Source organism: Corapipo altera, unplaced genomic scaffold, assembly GCF_003945725.1.
Source record: "Corapipo altera isolate COAL_440 unplaced genomic scaffold, ASM394572v1 2b, whole genome shotgun sequence".
Classification (NCBI taxonomy): domain Eukaryota; kingdom Metazoa; phylum Chordata; class Aves; order Passeriformes; family Pipridae; genus Corapipo; species Corapipo altera.
The window spans coordinates 17,438,928-17,460,518 of NW_020884874.1; the positions used below are offsets into that span (position 1 = coordinate 17,438,928).

General features: G+C 37.0%; 1 protein-coding gene across 15 annotated transcripts in view; it reads right to left on the reverse strand.

Moving 5' to 3' along the window:
* PTPRK (protein tyrosine phosphatase, receptor type K) overlaps positions 1-21,591 on the reverse strand; it is a 393,103-nt gene that overhangs the window by 248,483 nt on the left and 123,029 nt on the right. For all 15 annotated transcript variants that reach the window (XM_027633191.1, XM_027633178.1, XM_027633156.1 and 12 more), the window contains exon 3: positions 14,261-14,532. In XM_027633191.1, the coding sequence (XP_027488992.1) occupies positions 14,261-14,532 (272 nt within the window). The remainder of the gene's footprint in view (positions 1-14,260; positions 14,533-21,591) is intronic.

A 21,591-nucleotide genomic window follows, 5' to 3' on the forward strand; every position in this document is an offset into this window, starting at 1 on the left:
GGATTTAAAAATGGACAAGCTAGTTTTCCCAATTTAATTAACAATTAACTAAGCTGGAGAAGAAAACTGCTTAACTTTGTTATGACTTTACTTTTGAGTAAAATTATAATCCTCTAAGTGGTTATTAAGAATATCTGTACAAGAAACAAAGCTTATTGTCTCTGCTACTGATCCTGTCACACTTTTTTGAGAACGAGCAAGACATACACATGCTCAAAATAAAATGCTCTCTAACTTTAGAAGTGGAAGCATGAAGACACCTGTATTTCAGCAGACTTTCTGAATACAGATCTGATCACAGCGAACAAGGTTCTGAAGCATCTTCATTTTTCAGTACTATCTTACTATACACAATCCCTTAAAAAGAAAGAAAGAAAAAAGGAAAAAATGAGAGGCAGGGAGGCAGGGACGGGGGAAGTGGATGTCTGGAAAATTAAAGGTTTACTGTTACAATTTAGAAAAAAAAAATTCCTTTCTAATTTCTGGGGGCAGCTTTTCAATCACGTATATTGAACCTAACTGATGGTTCTGTAAAGCTACAGGCAAAGAAAGCCTGTGTCTGGTTTAACTGTTTTGTTGTGAGAAAATATCCACTTAACACATTTTTCTGTTTCAACGTGCTATGCCACATTTATCTAACATATGTAAACAAATAATATATTAAAATGCATGCCATGTTCCATTTCACTAGATATCTGAAACAAGACAAACATAAAACGGAAACTGCTCACACAGTGTTTTGAAAAATACTGGTTATACTACAAGTTATACTTTGGACAAACAGTAATAAATCAACACTTGAGCAATGTAATTCATATTGAATTCAATGCTACCAAGATAAGTATGTCTGATATTCAGCTCTTTATGCAAAAACAGGCAGCTGCTGCTAAACCTTATTCCCTTTAATTATTCAAATAGATGCTGTTAAAATCTCATAATTAAGTCCAGGGACAAAGATGACGCTTTCCTTTAAGGTTTATTTCTATCCTTATAAAAACGAAAGTTTAAAACCTAGGCACATGGTCATATACACAAAAATCCCATCACATGTATTTGGTGTTCACCATTTTAAGTTTAAAGATAAATGTGCCAATCAAGCAAATTCCAGCTTTGTTCTGATTTTTGTGTTAAGTTGCACAATAAACAACTGACTTCTTGGTAAGATCTATGACAGAAAAAAATTATTTTGTAACCTGCAAATGCAATGCAAGCTGCTTGATATTTTAACTGCATCAAAAAAAAACATAACCATATTTTGATAACTTATCATAGCTTTCAGTACATTACAAATACTTTAATAATTCAGTTCATATAGGAAATAAATTTGGCTCAATGTGATGGACTCTCATCTCTCATCAAGAGTAGTAGAAAATCAAACAGATTGTTACCGTGCATTAAAGATTTACACTAAAAAAACCCACTAGAAATACTGTAACAGGAACTTGTCACCCCTTTGGTTTACCATTAAGGAAAAAGGGAAGTGTTTGGTGAGGGTTTTTTTGGTGGTGGCACTATTATTCTTCATTATTAATTATTGTTTTACTTATTTTTAAAAAACATGATTTCTTGTGTTTGTGTATTCTTTACAAATACAAGCATAGTGTAAATGGCAGCACGTATTCACTCTGTCAAAGGAGAAGACCAAGTATCACCCTGGAAGCATGCAATTTCACAGCAGGGTAGGGACCTGTGGCATTGCAGGGGAAGACCAGCATCACCTTCCTCTACATCTCTTCCAAGGGCAGCATCTGGGAAAGCTGGAAAATGGACAGCGGCAGGGGCAGAACCAGCATTGCAGTCCTCTTGCCTGCAGCTATGGGTGCAGCAGGAGAGGGAAGCAGGGACCGTAGTGCTGATGTGCACCTGTGCATAGCCCCCTGCCCTTCTGAAGGCAACACATCCCTGCTCCTTGGCTTCCCCTCCAGACACACAGCACAGTGGCTGCACTGTAATGAATCAGAATTAGAGAAAACACTGAAGTCCAATTCATCAAAGTTAAACAAGACAATTCAAATGTATCGCTAGCTGATTTTTTTTAAACCACTAAACCTCTGAATGAGTAAACCAATTGTCAATGCAGACCCACAAGGTGTTTCTATTTAATACAAAAGATAACACAACTCAAAAGAAAGAAAAGGGAGAAAAGACAGACTTAATGCAGGTTACGACTGTTTCTTAATTCATTTACTGAAGGCTAGAAAGTTTACATTAATCCACTAAGCATAGTAGAAAAGAAGAAGGGGAGAAACAGGGATTCACTCACATGTGAGAGGGTGTGGATGTGAGCAGGTGCACTTCTAAATCCTCAAAAAGAAAGAAAAAAAAAATCAGAAGAAATAAAGATTATCTGTCTCCATTACTGCCTTGAATTCCACAAAGACAAAGGACTTTAGTTTTTGAGGTGTTTGGGGTTTGGGTTTGTTTGTTGGGGTTTTTTTTTCAGTTTCAGATGAAATCCAGTTCTGAAGTTAACCAGTCAACTGTAATACCCAAAGCTAATCAGGTCTAACCAAATCAACCAATGATCAAAACTAACAAAATTTCGTAACATGAGCATAGTGCACACAAAAAGGGCAGTTGGATACACTAGATAAAATGTGTTTTACTGCTGAAGTCTGACAACTGGAAGATACGGTATAGTCACTTGTTCCTTTATCTTTCTTTTCTATTGCTGACAGAGCACACTAGAAATGCTCTAGGCAAGCAGATCCTTTAGGTGTTCACTGCTGAATCTGGCACAACCACTGTTACTTCTCCCTTCTCCAAATACTAGTGACAGGATGATACCCCCAGAAACCCACTCCTCCACTGAGTTAAAAAACTTGTTCTGTCTTACAGGTCAAGACCACTACCAGTTGAGCGCTACAACAAAATCTCTAATATTTGATTCCCCTTCCAATAACTCAACAACGCTGGAGTTACAGGACTTGTATTATTTAATTTTTTAGAAGCTTATTACAGTCATTACAGTCATTCACATTGAACAAATATGCTTTCCTTGCTTGCAAATAATTTCATTCCATAAATAGCACCAAACTTGCTACTATAACTTCCAGGTGACAATTATTTTCTTCCAACAGACAACACCTACTGAAACATGCACTAACTGTGAGAGACATTCATTGCCTGGTGAACATAGTAAAGACAACAAAATTGACAATTACGGTAAAAATGTAATACAAGCCAAAAAGTTGGCTCAAGACTAAAAATCTTCATAATGAAATTTCTAAAGGTAACTCATACACAAGCACCAAACAGGCACACACAATCAGCCCCAGTAAATATGATGTTCACACTGCAGCAGGTCAGTAAAGTGACACCACAACAACCCCATCAACTCCTCTGCTCTGCATTAGCAGGGATGCCCACACAATCTGTACCTTCCACTAATGTGCAAAACGTGTCTTGGCTCTGCCATGCATTTGTCAAGCATTAATGTGCTGTGCCAGCTCAACACTGAGGAATAGCTGTGTGTTGGGCTTCCATTTGCTGTTGCTTGCTTGAGATACAGGTAGATATGCAATAACCCATGCGCATCAACGAAACCTCACAGGGCAACAGTAAACCTTAAAACCAAAACCCACCAGGAAAAAAAAAACCATTTGGGTTTACCTAGGGTTTCTTTCAGGTAGCCAAGGTATTTTGCTAAAGAAATCCACTCCAGTAAGTTTTATACCAGTTCTTTAAACATTCTGGGATTTGCACATAAAGACATTTAAAGAAAACAGTGGAGGAGTTTCACAACTGACTAGGAATAATGGGGAGAGTTCTCAAAGAAGAAGATAACATGTCTGCAAAAACTACAATGCAACCACTCCTGGCATTCAGATCAGAGAACTATCTGCCTGACTGGGCCATTGTTCTATATCCCACAGAGCACTTAGCAGTTTTCAAGTTTCCCATCATTATCTTAGGGTCAAAAAATTGTTGTTCTTCAGATGGTGTTTCAGAACTTCCAGAATAGGAGTATAATTTACTTCACTCTGGTAAGAGGGGGTAAGGAGGGTGGGGATAACTCTAAAATGCTTAGTAATATATTTTGGGAGAAGCAAAAAATTCAGCAACACTAGTTTTTTTAAATACATAGACCTTGCATATTTGATCATAATGTGATTCTATCGCAAATTAATTGATACACTTTCCCCCATCTTTGAATTTTGATTATTTTCTCCTTCAGAGCAATCATCTCAGTTGTTTTTTCAATGTCACCTCGAACAAAGTCTAAACTTCAGAAAAGAAGTACATGCAGGGTAGAGAGAATTATAAAGATATGAGGTACTTATTTCTCTCTGAGGAGGTCATATCACCAGCCAATGTGGGATTCCTATTACATAGTACTCTGGATGAAGAATACCTTTCGACTTTACTACAAGCCTCAGGCTTGTTCACCACTTAGCATTAGAAAAAGAGAAAATATTAAAAAAAAATCAAAACAAACAATACATTATAGTACGGTGTGCACATACTCAAAAAATTCTTCTAGAGTATTTCATCTTGCCCTAAATAATAAAAGTCAGAAAAGGACAAAAAGAAAGTTAAGTGGCTGCATAGTTCTCAGTATTATTTTGTTTTCCAGTTGTGCTGGTTTTGGCTGAGGTAGAGTTCATTTTCTTCACAGTAGCTGGCATGTGGCTATGTTTTGGATTTGTGCTCAAAACAGTGTTGATAACATGGGGATCGAGCTGAGCAGTGCTTTCACAGCCAAGGCCTTGTCTGCTTCTTACCCCATCCCTCCAGTGAGTAGGTTGGGGATGCACAAACTGGGAGGGAACACAGCCAAGACACCTAACCCCTGCATCCCTGCTCCTCCAATTGACCAGAGGGATACCCCTTACCATATGGCATCATACCCAACATATAAAGTGGGAAGAAGGAGGAAAGGGGGACATTATGAATGATGGCATTTGTCTTCCCAAGTCACTGTTACACATCATGGGGCCCTGCTTTCCTGGAGATGGTTGAACACCTGCCTGCCCATGGGAAATGGTGAATACATTCCTTGTTTTGCTTTGCTTACACTTACAGCTTTTTCTTTACCCCTGTCTTAAAATGTTATCACAAGGCATTTCTCACTTTTACCCTTGCAGTTCTCTCCCCACCCCATGGGGGAGGTGGAGGGGAGTGAGCGATGAACTGTGTGGGGCTTTGCCACAGGCTGTGGTTAAACCACAGGCACTGGTTAAAGGCATTGGTGGGGGACTGGAGGGGGAATCAGGGAAAATCCAGATATCTAGCAGCATACAATGCTTCACAGCAAAAATTACTTAACAATACATCTTATGAGTGATGAACTGATGAGTTCAGACTTTGAAACTGAAAACCCTGACTCTTAAAGGCCCATTTGGAGACTGATTGGCTTCCAATTTTTGAAGTGCAGAGATTTTAGTGAACTTTTTATATGACTCAATACTGTAATATTATATTTTTATTTACCTTCACTTAGGGGTAATCTGGAAACCCCTAGCAGAGCACAATCTTTTCAGAACCTGTATAATGAAATGAAAGTACTACCAATTTCTGCTTTTCTTTAACCATCAAGTTCAAGCATGTATCACTGATTTCTGCCATAATCCTCTTTCATTCATTTCATTTTTCACGTGAACAAAAGAGCCAAGTGGAAGAGTACATCATTGCCAGGTCCTTGATAGTGTGATATTCACAATTTTTCTTAGAAAGAGATAGGATCTTGCAGAAGCTGATAAAAATACGACAAAATCTGAGCTTCTTATGTAGCAACTAATTACGCTTTCCAATGACAGACTAAACCCTAAAAAGAGAAAAATCTTGACAAAAGGAACCATATCCAGAACTTCTTTATTTACACACCATCATTTAAGTCAATCTTATATTTCTGAAAAAATTGAATCAGGCAGTCTGAGATGGCTGATTAGCAATAGTGTGTTTTCCATTTCACTGCCTGACAGTGCCTGCTGCATGATGAGGAGGAGAGTGCTACAGGCTTTTCATAATGTTGGTAATCAAGGTTAATACAAAATTTGCATACCACCTTGTAGACGTGTGGAATGTTTCCTGGAAGAGTGCTGAGGTTAAAGTCACATATATTTCATCAGGAATTAAGCACTGGTTAAAAATATTACATATTTATCTCAAAGTAAGTCTTCATGAGTTTACAGCCAGTCAGTGTTCCACTCAACACTTTTAGATAATTAAAGGTAATTCATAAAAGGGACTCATATGGCATATTACCCTCCAAATCCTTCACTGCCTTTAGAAATGCCAAGCATCTACTAAATTTTCATCACTTTGCCCTGACGACAACCACCATTTTACAGGGAATAGTGAAAAAAAGTCAAAATCTTCATCAGCCTCATTGGTACTATTTGATGGAAAGAGAATTGAACATCTTGTATGTATAGCCATACAACTCCTTACAATACTTCAGTACTTCAAGTATAACATTTCTACCCTCCTCTTAAGGTCAGATCATTCACATAAGACATGAAGCACAGAACACAGTAAAACAAAAATAAGCTACTCACAAAATGTAATGTAACAGAAATCAAAGCAATGGAAAAGACAGTGTTGAAAATTTTCTACAAATGAAAAGGGAAGGAGTAAACTGCTAACATTTCCTTTTTCACCATACAAACACTTGAGTTTTTCTTCAGTACAGGACTAAGAATAGAGTAAGAGAGGTGATTGCTTGGACCCCACAGGTCTTTAGCCTGTAAAAACTAAGGCATCCAAAGTAATTTCATCTACACCCCTGATGGAATCGAGTTCTTGGTCTTTTGTGAAGTACAGTTTGTGTCACTGATTGAGACAAAGCTGACAGATTTTACCTGATTAACAATAATTTATGCTATTTTTAACTGTAAAAATTCTTTGATACTAATTTATGATATTGGCCCTGTTTTAATGTAGCACGTCCCAAAACAAACTAGGTTTCATCAAAACAGGCTAACAAAAATCTACCAAGCTAGGAAAGCTATTATATGCATCTCCATAAGGCAATTTTAAAGTTCTTAAGAAAAAGAAAAAAAAAAAAAAAAGGAGTGGGGGAGGAGGAGACAACACAGTAGATAGGGGAGAGGCCAACAAGACATATCACCAATATATACTTGCTTTCCCACCACCATCATTCCCTTATCCCTCAGGAAGTTCCTGTGCTCATTAATGAACTAACACGGGATGCAAAGAAGCACATTGTGGCTTGCCTGCAGAACAATACTGAAGCAATGAAACCCTACTGAAACAATGCCACAGACCAGAACTAACAGTCAAAACCCGCATCGTCATTTCTAAGAAAAAATCAAGAGCTTCCAGGAAGTCTACAATACTTACAGTGTTACTGAAAACCTGGAGGCTGGCACCTCAGTCGTGACTGGGCTTGTCCAGGCAACACTCACTTTCACTGCCTGCACTATGATTTTCCAGTTTGAAGACTGGAATGAGAGAGTATTTGTACAGGTCCTTTGAGAGCTGTGAGTGCTTTGTGATCTAGAGAACTAAATTATTAAAATGGTGCTGGTAATCACTCTATCGAAACTTATGCTTTCTTTGTCCTCACAAAATAGACAAATATCTTGAAAGAAATGAGACAGAAATGTGACAGATATGCTTGCACATGTTCATGTTTATCCTAGCAGTTAAAAAAGATGGTGTTTTGCTTGTACTAGCAAGTCTTGGAGAAGCAATAAGAAAGTTCATTATAAAAAAGGCATTTCTCTGAGTAATTCTTTGATAAACAGTATAAAGAAAAAATCTTCTGATTACGTGCTGCCTAGCAAGTAATGGTCAGGAGAACACTTAGGGGTTTAGAAAGTGTTTCTAATGGGAAAGCAACATCATTGCTCTTTGTAGATATTTTCAGCTATTAGAGATAATGGTAAGCAGTGAGACAGTTGAAAGCGCCCTTAACTGGTGAAAACTATGGAGGAAAGAAGGAAGACAAAGAAAACAAACAAATGTATAAGCCATTTCATTGTGTATTAATGAACTGGAAACAAAATAGTTTATGGACAGTCACCTTAAATTCCTTTAAAGCCATAAAGTATTCTCAAAGGAGTTATTCCACAAAAAGAAAGCTAAAGAATGATGTATCTATACAAGGAACATTTCAATGACCTATACCACCTACCAAACACAAGCTGTTCCAAGCTTAAGGAAAAAAGAGAGCTCTCTCAGTTTAATAACTATTAGCCTAAATGTTTTTAATTATACAGTTAACCCATCTTTTACTAACACATTTCATCAAACAATTTTTATATCTCTTCTAGAATGAAATTCCAGTCATTCAACAAAAAAGGTCTAATTCTTACTTTATTTCGGAAAATCCTTAGACACTTTTAAAAAAATTTAAAAGCTTAATTTGTAAATTTCAATTTTAAGATGTCTAAAATATTCTGTTACTCCAAGTGAGATTGAAAGGAAATGATAAGGAAAAAAAGAACCAAAAGAAATAGGTGTAGGGCTGGTAGTGGCAGACAAAGTCAGTCTTCATTTCTACAGCCAGACATTTCTACCCAAAATATGACCAGGTTGGTTTAGATAAGCACAGAATAAAAAACCATTACATTTAGTCTGCCTAGGAATCCAAAATCAAATTAAGTACACATCATCTTGGGGAGTGGGAGGCACTGAACATCCACAACAACATCCTCTGGCATCCACAACAGCTACTTGTGCCAGTTACCTTCATGGGTCTAAAGCCTGCTTGTGTGACTCACCTTCATTCACTTCTTTTCAGTCTAGTTTCCCCACCAGACCAAAAAGGCCCCTAATTCTTCAAGCAGAAGAGTATTCCCCTTCATACAACTGACAGTTTTGCTGAACTCTATCGCATTCTCCTAAATTGTGTCTTTTTCCAGGCCAGATAACAGCCTATTTCAGCATTGCCCCTCACACATGACTACAGACTGCTCTCCTCTGTCCTCAAACTCCCTCTCATGCCAAGATTTTCACCAGATAATTTTCACTGGCTTGCAACTCAACATCCAAGGCTTACACAGCAAGTTGTAATGTTAACTGGTTGGCTGTTTAATAGTGTTGCTCAAAATTTTCAAACATAGCACTTTTTACATTGCATTCTTACCTACGTAGTCAACAATCTTACACTAGTTCCAAGTTTTATTTATCCAGTGCATCTTTGATATTATTTTAAGAAATCTTCTCTATTCCAATACATTTTAAATAAAATATTTTGAAAATATCAGTCCTTTGGAATGTTTTTCGGTTTTATTTTTTAAATATTTTCTTTGTATTTTATTGATGTTACATAGTATTTAAAGGTTAAAGGCCATATATAAACAAGGACATTTGTCGTATAAATAGGAAGTTGGAGTTTGGTAGGGTGAGTTTTTTCTTAAGTTGGCTTATAACTCAGTTCCACATAGTTCACACAGGCTATATGTACTTTCCATTTCACTTGTTGCTTTCCTTTCTTAGCTATATCAAATGACTAAATCAAATCTAATTCCCTGTTTTCCAAAACTTTTCTCCACGCAGCTTGCTTTTAGTATCACGTCTGCAAGTTCAGAATAGCGATCTGACATCCAAAAAGCCAACAAATTCTCATATTTTACAAGAAATCTGTCTCATACCTTATGTGGCATATGGCCCAATTGTACACACCATTAGTGAATCTTCAGTCTACCATCTTCCTGTTATACTTCTATTACAGTTGTGAGACCTCTCAAGATGATAAAGGAAAATAACTTTCCAAGATCTTGGAGCAACTTAAACTTTCACAAATGCTATAAATCATCATTATTATAGAACAAATTCATTATCCAAATCAGGATTCACAATTAGGTAAGAAAATAATTTGGCTTTCTAGAGTTTTTCTGCACATCATTAGTCTTCTGAATGGATAAAAGATCTTCTGCTTGGTGTAGTTCAGTATTTTCACTTTGCTAGCTATACTTCTAGGTGCAAGATCACTCCTATGAAGCCAATATCCTAGCCAGCCCATTTGTTAAACTACAGAGTAACATTACTGTATAGTGAATTTTTAAAGAACCAAAAGAAACCAAATAATTCATTTTTTACAAGTTTGAAATTGATGGCTCCAAATCAAGAGTTTATTTAACTTTTTCTGATATAAACACCAGATATATGTAATATAAAACCAAAACTGGAAATCCTATGGTTCACATCACAAAGTGGATCTCACAGGTGAGCAAAAACAGATATGATCCTGTGGAAGCAAAACAAATTTGCTGGAGGAGGACACACAAAATATAGGAAAAAGGGACCTTGGGGAGACAGTGCTCAAAAACCAACCAAACAACAAACCCCAAACAAACAAAATCAAACTTAAAAAGGATGACGATGACAAAGAAAGTGGAAAATGACTGTGACAGAAGCAGAGAGGAAGAGACAACCCCCAGCAGTTGAATAACACCTACTGCGTAAAGCAGGAGAGAACTTGAGGAAATGAACAGAAGCATTAGACAAAACAACTCATCCAGACAGGAACAAACCTCTCAACTAAAATAAATTAATTACAATAATAACCAACAAAGAAAACAGAGAGACAAAATTCCTAGTCAGTTACAAAGTTTAAACAACAAAAATCCCAAAATATTTTTCCTTTGAAGCAAACTTGAGGCAAGTCAAATGTAGCATATTTCCAACAGAGTGATAAAAGAAGATTCTAGAACTAACAAGGATCAAAATCAAATCATAACCTCGATCCTAAGGGGTTCTCTAATCAAACCCTTTTCTTCGAGAGTTCATCCACATGTTAAACAAGCAGAATAGAAAAAATGCAGATGCCTTGCTAACAGAAGAGAGAAGACAGATAGTATCATTACAGGACTGCAGAAACTCCCCAAGCGCAAAATATGACAACTGAAGAATTACAGGCCCCATGCTTAAGAAACCCACAGGAATAGATCTAACATGCAATTAACATTAAAATTTCTTGTCATATATACTGTAGACACTAGAAGCTTAAATCATAGCAAAAAACCCCACCATGGACTAACAGGAATACAGAAAGGCACTACTTAGGTTCTTAAGCTCAAAGTTCTTGAACAACATAATAGGCTCAAGGCTAGAAATTATTCTGGGGGAGGTATGACCATGAGTTTGTCCTGTTCCTGAACTTCTCTACAAGTTTCCACTGTTATCTGCATCAGAGACAAGGAGATGAGGTATGAAATTAGATAAAAATTCAGTTTGATCCAGTAAAACTATTGTAATAAACTGTACTATGTTTTGTCAGAAAATAAATATGTATAAATAATTGTCCAGCAGCGTACAGTTCAAGAAAATTAAGTAAATGCATTATTAAAAAAAAGCAAACAACAACAAAGTAAGAGAAAGTATTAAATCTCTCCAAAAACGCACAAGCTGAAATTATACTGCATACTACAGTGGTACGCAAAAACACTGCTCGTTTCGAACAGGAAGCAATAAAGCTTCAACACAGCACAGCGGAGCACAGAAATACTGTTTTGGAGCTAATTAGTACTAGGTGCAGCACTCTGTTATTAAAACTAACATGCTAACTTTGAAGTCACCACACAAGACTTCCTTACAGTGCAGCCTGTGCTATTCAGTCCCAGGTAATCTCTACTCTCTTCCCTACTTAAAAGTGAAGGAAATGGCAATGAAGTTGACCTGATTGTAACAAAGTACATGCAAACAGTCACGCTCAGCAGTGATCTTTAGCACTGACCTTGCTAGTACAGGCAGGGATCCAATTCCCAGGTTAGTAAAGAACCACTTCCATCTTGTTATAGAAACCAGTGCTTATTTCCCTCACTGCTAGCTAAACTCATTGACCAACGGTAGATCAAAGTGCGAAAATCAGGAGCTAGAACTGTACAGCATAGAACTCCTATGAGAAAAATGAAAAAATATTTCCACAACAAAGAATAACAACTCAAAACTAAGGGGGGGAAAAAATCTACTAAGAGCAATGTTGACCTCGAGACCTCAAAGGACCAAAACCAAACCCACAAAAATACCAATTTTGTTCGTGCAAACAAGAAGTTGTGCATGGACAGCATGCAGATTTCCCCTCCTCTTCATAAAAGCAATTGTGCAAGTTGGACACAAATCACGGCAGGTTGCATTAACAGCAAAAATAAACTGGGTTACACAGGACTTCAATATTTGGCTGGATGACCAAGCAAGAGAGAGAGTGAATTTAAGCTCTGTCTATGGAGAGATAATGTGAAGGCTATAACATAAGTGAAAAATGGCCATGTTGCTAAGATAAGGCCCCAGTCACCAATTTCATTGTCAAGCCTGGCCATCTGTCAGCAGAAACCTGATTTACTGCATATAATGCTGCTATAGTTGATCACTACTATACTGCTATAAAAGGCTCCTGTTTTGTTTTTTTTTTTAAGCACATCAAAAGCTACTTTCCAGCAACATAAAAGGGTTAATAAAACACTTCCTCAGAAGTCACGTTTTCAGGAACCAGGCTTCAGAATGTTAAATCAAATTTTACCCAGTTTCAATGCCACTGATAGATTAAATTTCTTTATAAATAAAAACATTAAAAACAGGGAAACAAAAACCAAAGAAAAACTTAAAATTATAGTAAATTACTTAGTTTTCACCATATAAGTAAGGCTGCTTGCACCAAATCACAGAATATGTTGAGTTGGAAAGGAACCACAAGGATCACTGAGTCCAGCCCTTAGCCCTGCACAGGACCATTCCCAGGAGGCACACCATGTACCTGAGAATATCATCCAAACGCTTCTTTAACTCTGTCAGGCTTGGTGCTGTGACCACTTCCCTGGAGAGCCTGTTGCAGTACCCAACCACCCTGTGACTGAAGAACCCTTTTCTAATATACAACCTAAACCTCCCCTGACACAACTTAAGGCCATTCCCTCTGGTCACCACGGAAAAGAGATCAGCACCTGCCCCTTCTCCTCCCCTCATGACTAAGTTGTAGACTGCAATGAGGTCTTCCTTTAGTCTCCTCTTCTCCAGGCTGAACAGACCAAGTGACCTCAGCTGCTCCTCATACGGCTTCCCTGTCGGCAGAGAGGCTCGACACAAACTGCGACGACCGATGTGATCAGCAAAATGTCCGTTTATTACAAAAAGGATACCCGTTATATACTGTTACTACACCCTGACGCGTGATCTTTCTTCTACAGTATTGGTTACATTAAACATACCCTGTTGTCCAGTTTTAATTGGATTAATACAGGTGCCCATATGAGCTAAGGACACATGTTTACCTCTTGAGACTCCACCTTAACCTTGGCACAGATCCTCCTTTGTCTTAGCTTTCAGAGCCTGAAGCCATGTTAATTGTGCAGCATTTTTTACTGTTTCTGCTCAGCTATGCCAAGGTAAGGTTCTCAAAATGCAGGAGAAATTGTTCACTCAATTATGCTCTCTCCACACTTCCCCTAATTTTGATGGTGGACAATTGCAACAGAGTTTAGAAAAGGCACTTTTAAGAAACACTCCTACAATATCACTATTCAACAAAACCATAAATAAAGCAGCCACTCTCCTTTATTTGATAACTATTTGTCTGGACATCCGAACTGTTTGCAAGAGCACTAATAATGTGAAGCATCTTTAGATAGGGGTCTGTAAGCACATAACACCTCATGGTGTAACAACTCATCTAGAGTGCATCTAATCCACTCCTACAGACCACGACAAAAATGCCCATGTATGAGATTTATCCTTCACATCAAATACCCACCAAGCAAAACAGCTGCAGGTACTTTCTCAGGTTAATCAAACAAATCAAATAACAGCATCTAGTAACAACAAGACTATTTTTCCCTCCAAACAACAGGCCTACACTGCAGGTGGTTTTGTCCCATAGCAAGCAAACAGGAGAAAAAACATGTCCTGAACAGCTGCTCATTAGGTGAGCGCCATTCTGCCTGTACTGCAAATGAAGCAAATGTCATGTGGAAAAAACCACAGTTTACGGTCATGTAATTAGACATGGTAACACAGGCATACACAAAAAAGGAGGGAAGACAAGTACAAATTACACTTACGCAGGTAATTTATTTCTGGGAGTTTATAATTTTTGATGTTCCTGGACTTTAACCTTATCATTTCTTTTAAAAAGGCTTGTTTCCAGATTATTTTTTCATATTATACAATAACTGATAACTTTAAACAATCACCTGCTATAAAAATATCCACCCTCAAATAATTATTTATTCTGAATGGAACACTTTACTTAAGGACACTGGGAGAATACTCTATCAGAACAGACCAAAGCAAACACAAACTGAATAGGACCTTGCAGTAAATATTATGAAGCAGCGTGAATTTATTGCAAGTTTACCTGATACTCGTTGGGCCAGAAAGTGCTGACAGCCAACTCCGCTCGAAGCCAGTCTTTGCCAGTGGAGCCTGTGACGTTCCAGATGGGATTAGCCAGTGGTCCTTTGTTCACCCTAACCAGGATGTTCAAAGTGCCTGGGTTTGCTCCATTCTTGCTGTACAGAAGGTAACTGAAATCGATGCAGTGAGTATCATTTTCCTTCATTGTTGGAAGCTGAAGTCTAGTCTTTTCTCCGGGGTCATGGTCTGAGGAAATCACTATCATATATGATCCTAGGAAAGGGGGGAGTGGGAAAGGGGAAAAAAAAAAACCAAAACACAAAAAGAAGTAAAGATAAATGCTAAGAAACTGATTCTTCACAGCGAAAAAGGAAGAAATACATAGGTTTTCATATTCCAGAAATCTCAAAATTCAAGTAGCATGAAATTCAGCAAGCTATAAAATGGGTAGAAACATCACTGAAGCAGTAACTAGAGAAGATATCACTTATTTCTGAGGACCTACCCCAAAAAACAGGCACACTTGAATTTCAAATGCATTAGCAATGGAAATAGCTGACTTAGGACAACAAGTCAAATCTGTTTTGAAAACTTTGGTTTGAAATCTTGCCAATGGATTTGAGGGGATAAAAGAATTTTCTACAGCTGGAAGAGAGTCCATCTTGTAAATGTGTATTACAAGTATACATAAGACAAAACAAGCTGTGCCTGCCTAGCTATAAAGGCAGGAAGTGGAAATCATATGTTTTAACAGGTTATACAGGCTATACTGATGAAACAGTCTGTCCTGCTGTTCTGCAGAATGGATGATAAAGACAGGTTCCCATCTAACCTAGTCCAGAGCTGCTTCATTTCTTCAAGAGTGACAACTCCATATTAGGTACTATTGAGTGAATGAACCCCACAGAAAAAAGGCTGATAGATGGAGCATGCCAGGAAAACCTTTGCAACCAAGTGAGAGAACCCAACTCAGCATACAGTCTGAATCATTGTTACAGGAAAGTTTCCTAACCTAAATTTACCTACCCATCTGCTTAATGATTTCGGAACCTTCATGTTGATAGATTTTCCTTATACTTTCAGTCCTGAAGGGCATCACAATAAAGAGCCTTTCCTCCTGAAGAAGGTTCAGATTAAACCCATCAAAAATACAGTCAAAAATTAACCTAAATTTAAAAAAGTAATAGATTTGTGAACAATTGCCCAAATGAGTAGTCTCACAGAAGTCTTGGAAGTATGTATATACACAACCTTGCTCCCTCCTCAGTCATCTACCTATTCCAAGAAAATTAGAAGCCTATGCCAAAGTAAACTATACAGAAAAATTATACCTTTGAAAAACATACAAAATACATTCTCACACCTTTTATAAGAAAGTCATTCTTTACTTGTAAAGAAGTACTATAGGATTGAAAGAGTTAGGGTTTTTTTGCTATTTATGTACAATTTTAATATCTTAATATTAATTAATAATTATTTTAGTGTAAAATCTTCATAATATCTTAAGATATTATTGGACTTGGCAGAAACATGAAGTATAAACGAGGGAAATGCTCACAATCTCATTAATTCCCAAGATTAAGTAACTCCGAGATTTGCAATGAGAGTTTGGGGCAAATCTTACAGCTAACTATTCACAGAGGTGCTTCAGGCTGGAGCAGGGGAACAGGGTGAGGAGCAGCAGAGACCAAGTGTGAGGGACTGACTGCAGCTCCCAGTCCCCATCCCCTTGTGGTGTAAATTTGGCTAAATTTTCCCTAAAATGAGTCTGTTTTGCCTGTGACAGCAAATGGTGATTTACAAAAGAAGTGATTCCCATGTCTTTGTCTCAACCCATGAGCTTGTCAACCTCATTTACCCCCCTTGTGCTGTTGAGGAACAAAGCAAAACAGGCAGGATGGGGATCTGGCCAAGGTCAACACACCACAGTTGCCATAAAGAGCAGCAGTTAGACAGTGTTAGCTAACACTAATACTAGATGTTTCATTACACCCCACTAGAGACAGGGTCTGTGATATTTTTTCCATTGTTACTGGCCTAATAGGTCAAGTACAAGCAGATGTAAAACACTATATACACCTACTTCCCTTGCAAACAAGAAAGAAAAAAAGCCAACTAACCTGTATTCTGTTTCCACCAAGATTTTACAAGGAAAAAGTCAATGCAAGTGAGTTGCTTAATTAAATCCAAAAATGGTAAAAAATAAATAAATAAATTAAATTTAAAAAAAAAAAAAAAAACAACTACAAAAACATATTTGGGGCAACGAAGAAAGAAAAATTTCTCTACAGCATCGTCCAAAGATGAAATTCATCCTTTCTGTCTTGTAAGAAGAAAAAATGAACTTCTTTGATGTTAAGATGAAAAGTATTCAAAGTCATAATTTATGCCTGGACAAAGAGCCACTGCTGTTAGATATTCCTTTCACTGCCTATTTTTCAACATGCTTAAGCATAATGCCTTTAGTTACTCTGGCAGTAGTGCAGTTACAAAACGCATCACAGCGCATCAGTAACATTTTTCTTGAAAATGTTTTGACAGTGATGTTGCTTCATCCTTTTTTCAGTAATTATCAGATAAGAGTCTTCTCCATCCTTGCTAGTTTGCAGTCTTTAAAATTCATAAAATATGCTCCCTTTCCCCAAGAAACTTGCGTTAATTTTTCCTACTTAAATATAGTTTAAATTTCTCCAAATCAAACTCCATACTTTCATTTTAGCTTCTAAGTGTCTTCTATTTATTTGCCAGTTAATAGCTCCTAATCTTATTCCTGATGTAAAAGGTCAATCCAACTCTCTCCTGCACAGAAGGGAAACACAGTATGAAACAGATAAATGGTACTGTCTCCTAGGTCTTTACCAAGTTAATGCAAAGAATTCAGCTTTAGTATCTGACTTTCAGGAAGATTTTTATGCCTATTTACCACTTAATGAACTCGCTAAAAGGCATCTACACAGATATAGAATAAGAGACACCAGACTTTTCCTTAGCCACATTATTAAACATACCTCTATATACCTCATAACTTTCACTGTCTTTTATTTATTTTGATATGCATTGAATTTGAAGTCCTAGCTCAGATCATTTCAGAATAAATTAGTTCCTTAACTAATAAATTGTGAAAAGTCGTAGTTTTTATTCCCTACTGAAAACCAAGCTCTCTTATCATCTAGTATTTAATTGCAGGTAAGAAATCATGTTAAGATTAAAAAAAAAAAATTCCTTAAATAAAATAAAACATGCCTACTGTAAGGTACCGATGTGACAGATCAGTTTCCCGATCAAATTATTTTCTCTCACTTCCTTGATTCCTGAAAAACGGGCTTCTGTTTGAGGTGTGAAACTTTTAATTTTCAGCAGGCTGGTCTTCAGCCAAATCCTGCAAATCTTCTTTTCCCTAAACAAGTACTAACCATCAAACCATCTCCATTTTGATGGCACACTGTGGTAACTTCTCTGCCTACAAATGTGATCCTTTAATTACTAGGACTTTCTATTGGGGAAAAAAAAGTTCAGAATGTTATAAATTTCATATGCAACTAGACTTATGGGTACAGAAATGGAGTCAATTTTCAATTGTGGTTCTCTGATGGGGGAGAAAAGACCCAACTAATACACACCCACTGTAATAGAGAGTAATGTGAGGATGCTAAAATAGATTCACAGAGAAAGATCAGGTAAAAAGAAGCCTTTACCATAAAGTTAAAAGAAGAGGTTGTCTTTACTTCATGGCAATGTCAATGACATGAGATGGAGAGTCAAGGTACTTACATGCATTATCCTAACACTCAGGACTATGTGACCTTTTTTTTTTTTTTTTAATAATGAGTGAATAACATTATAGTCCCCGATTATGTTTCAGGCAACCTTTATAAAAGACTACAGGCAATGAACAGACACTAAAATGCAGAAAAAGGCTTGCAACAGGAAGCAGATTGTAAAAATTAGTTGAGAAGAAATTCAGAAACATCTGTATTAATTCACAGAAAACTTATATTTCAGACACAATAGTATTTATGCCTATTTTGGTCTTCAGAGATTGCCTTCCCTGTAACAATTTGAGAGGGCCTTTTATATATATTTCTGTAATTTGCAAGAAGGGAAGAAGTAAAGGCTAATGATTAAAAGCCAAAAGCTATTCATTTTTTCTTCTTGCAGGAAGGATACTATTTAAAAAAGAAAAAGTCAATGAATAAATTAAATATGCTCCAGGTAAACTTTCATCTGTTTGGGTTTAATAAAACCTCAAACCATTATAACCTTCTCTTCCTCTTTCTCTTTCCATTACCCAACACATAGCAAATGACTGTCACCTTAGGACAAAAAACATAGAAAAAAAATAAAGAATTTATAATTTTAATGCCCCTCACCATCAGTTAAGGAGTGTATCTAGAACTATATGTTAGTTTTTTGTAATCCCACTTAAGATACATTACTTGATACACATGCAAAATATTCAACGTTATATCCTGATTTTGCCTGCTTTCATTTTAAAAAATTCAACAATAATATTATTAGTGTAACAACATAAGCTTTCTACAAATTTTTTTTAGATGGCTACAACTCAGAGTCATCTTTCCACTTACTTCACTTGCTACCAGTATCATTCCCTACACAAGGCTCTAATTGTTGAAGGCTTGTTTCTATTTCTTTACAGACCGTTAAAATGTAAGGGTCGGAGGTGGGGGTTGGGGATATTAGGATCAGCAATTTCAGCTTCACTGTCTAGCTCTCTGCCACGGCACCACAACACAAACGTAAAAGTCAAGATAAGACTCTGAATTTACTACAAAGATTAAAAATAACAACAAAAACACACAATACAAACAGAGGAAATTTTTCTGGAGAACACAAACCTTTTTGGGTTTTTTCTACTTCCAATAGAGAATGCGAATTATTAACCAAACCAAACCAAACCAGGTTATTAAGCTACATAATATAAATAAAAGCAGATACTCATTCAAACAGAAACTCAGTGTCATGGACTGCAACAGCTCACCAATTCATTAACTTCACACCAACAACGCACACAAGAATAAGTGTCCTGCCCTCCAGACTATACTTGTTGATGCCAAAAGTCCTGCCCTACAGTAAGGTCATGGAACTGGGATTCCCCCATTAACCACACCCACAGAGGTCAAGCAACAGGAAGACAACTTGACAAGACAGCACAGCATAAGACTGATCCGGACAAGGTAAATAAAAGCAGCATCAACTCAGCCATAGAATTAACATCATGAGCTACTACAACACTTTACCAGTATTTACATCTACGATACTACTGGCGCAATACTAATATCACTCATGGCTCGTACAATTCCATAAGAACAAAAAAATGTATGCCAATTAAAAGGGGGGAAAAAAGAGAAAGGAAAACACGTCTCCAAGGTATGAAGCATTTGGAACACAGTTTATGATGAAGTTTTGTCTAAAAATTGTTCCTTGGGCTAGAAGCAGTTACAAAGTTTTATTCTCCTTATCAACATTTTACATATGAATAAATATGAAATATATATTCTTTGGAAGTGTTTGAATTGATAGTTTTCTCATACATAATACCAGCATCCTGTGGATTTGTTTGTACTGATGCAGAGAAAATAGATCATGATGACATAACAGTTTCTGAGGTATGATAATTTAGGCCTTTTCACCCTGTTTTTTCTTGTGATGGACCTTTAGCTAATACTCAGACTATAACCACTTCAAAATCTGAGACAGAAAAATGTCAGCAACTGAAATTTACAATGCAAGCTTGTAGTGTCTGTACAAAAGAGCATTTATCTTGTGATGTGCTCCTTTGAACAATCTCTTCCACCAAAGTATACAGAAAGTGATATTTGATATGGTGCATCAGGCAAGCTTATGAAAGGACAGTGTTACTGAACAGAAAGCTGCATTTAAGTAACCAAAAGGCACATGGAATAGTTTCATATTTATTTAGGAATTAAGCAAGGTACTCTGTCATGAATTTTTAACATCATCGTCCATGAATGGATGGCTAAGATGAAAGTAACAACAGCTCTGAATTGTCTGAATTTCTGCTGTAAACCCATAAATATCCCATGGATGGTGGCATGGTGACTGCAGGATGCTTCTCAGTCACCCAGGGGCAAAATTTCCAAGAAACTTCCAACTCTAGATTAATAAAAACTCAGTATGAAGCTATCCAATTGGGATACCATTTACACTTGCACAGTCTAAAGCCTGTCAGATGTCCCAGTGAGCAGCTGCTCCCTGAGCAGCAGCTAACGCTACCAAACCTCAAGGCACTACTGCACCTCCTGGGAAAAATGCAGTCCCATGAAAATACTGACACCTACAAGCACTTGCTGTATGAAAAAGAAAAGAGTTTAAATCCACTTTGTTTCACCACTCCTGTAAATTGATATTACTTGGCTGGATGAGTAGTAATGCACAGAAGTTTCCCAGTGTGTTAGTTGTGTTCCATTCATTTTCGTGCAGACCCTCCAGGATGAAAGACCAATGTTGGCCATTCTGTGTCCACTCATAGGTCTACAGTGCCACCATATCACCATACTACTGAATATTCAGCATTTAGATTTTTCAAATGCTGATAAAAGAGACGCTTTACTAAGAGGGTTACAAGAAATCAAATGGAAATCAAATTATCTATTTCTGTGGAGTATTATTTATTTGGAATGAAATTAAAGTGAAATATGAAAATATTAAAAGTATCTGAAGGCAGATACCTTAGAGAAAATGTCAGTGCTGAGTACTTGCTTAACTCTTTGGTGTGTTGTGTTTTTGCTGTGGTGCATAAAAACAAGTCCACAGAGAATTCACAAAAGCTTATTGCCACTAGAATTCATAGGACTTTTACTCCTATGGTGTCCTCCTCCATCTGTGCTCATCAGATCCTTGCAAAGCAACACACAAATCCAGTAATAAATGACCTAAATCTCCTTTACTCTCCTCTTGAGAGAGGCAAGGGGACAGAAAAGTTCAATTTCCTCCCACATGAGGAAAATGAACTGACTCCTGGAGAAGCCAAACAAGAACCAGAGCCACGTCAAGGTAAGAGAGGAAACTGAAGCCACAATACATAGATAGACAAGGAGGTTTTTTCTGTATTAAAAAAAAAAAAAGTAACTTCTTTCAAGTAGCTTGAAAGTATTTAGAGAAAGGCAGCTCAAAAAATATCTTTAGGATTATTTTTTCTTCATTGTCAACTAAAAAATACCCTGCAAGTTTTCTAGGGTTTTTTCCCTTCCTAAGTACTTAACAGTATTTAGATTTTAAATGAATGGGAAAATATAATTTTTGAAGCTGCATTCGTACTCAGTGTTTTTAACACACTAATCATTCTTCTAA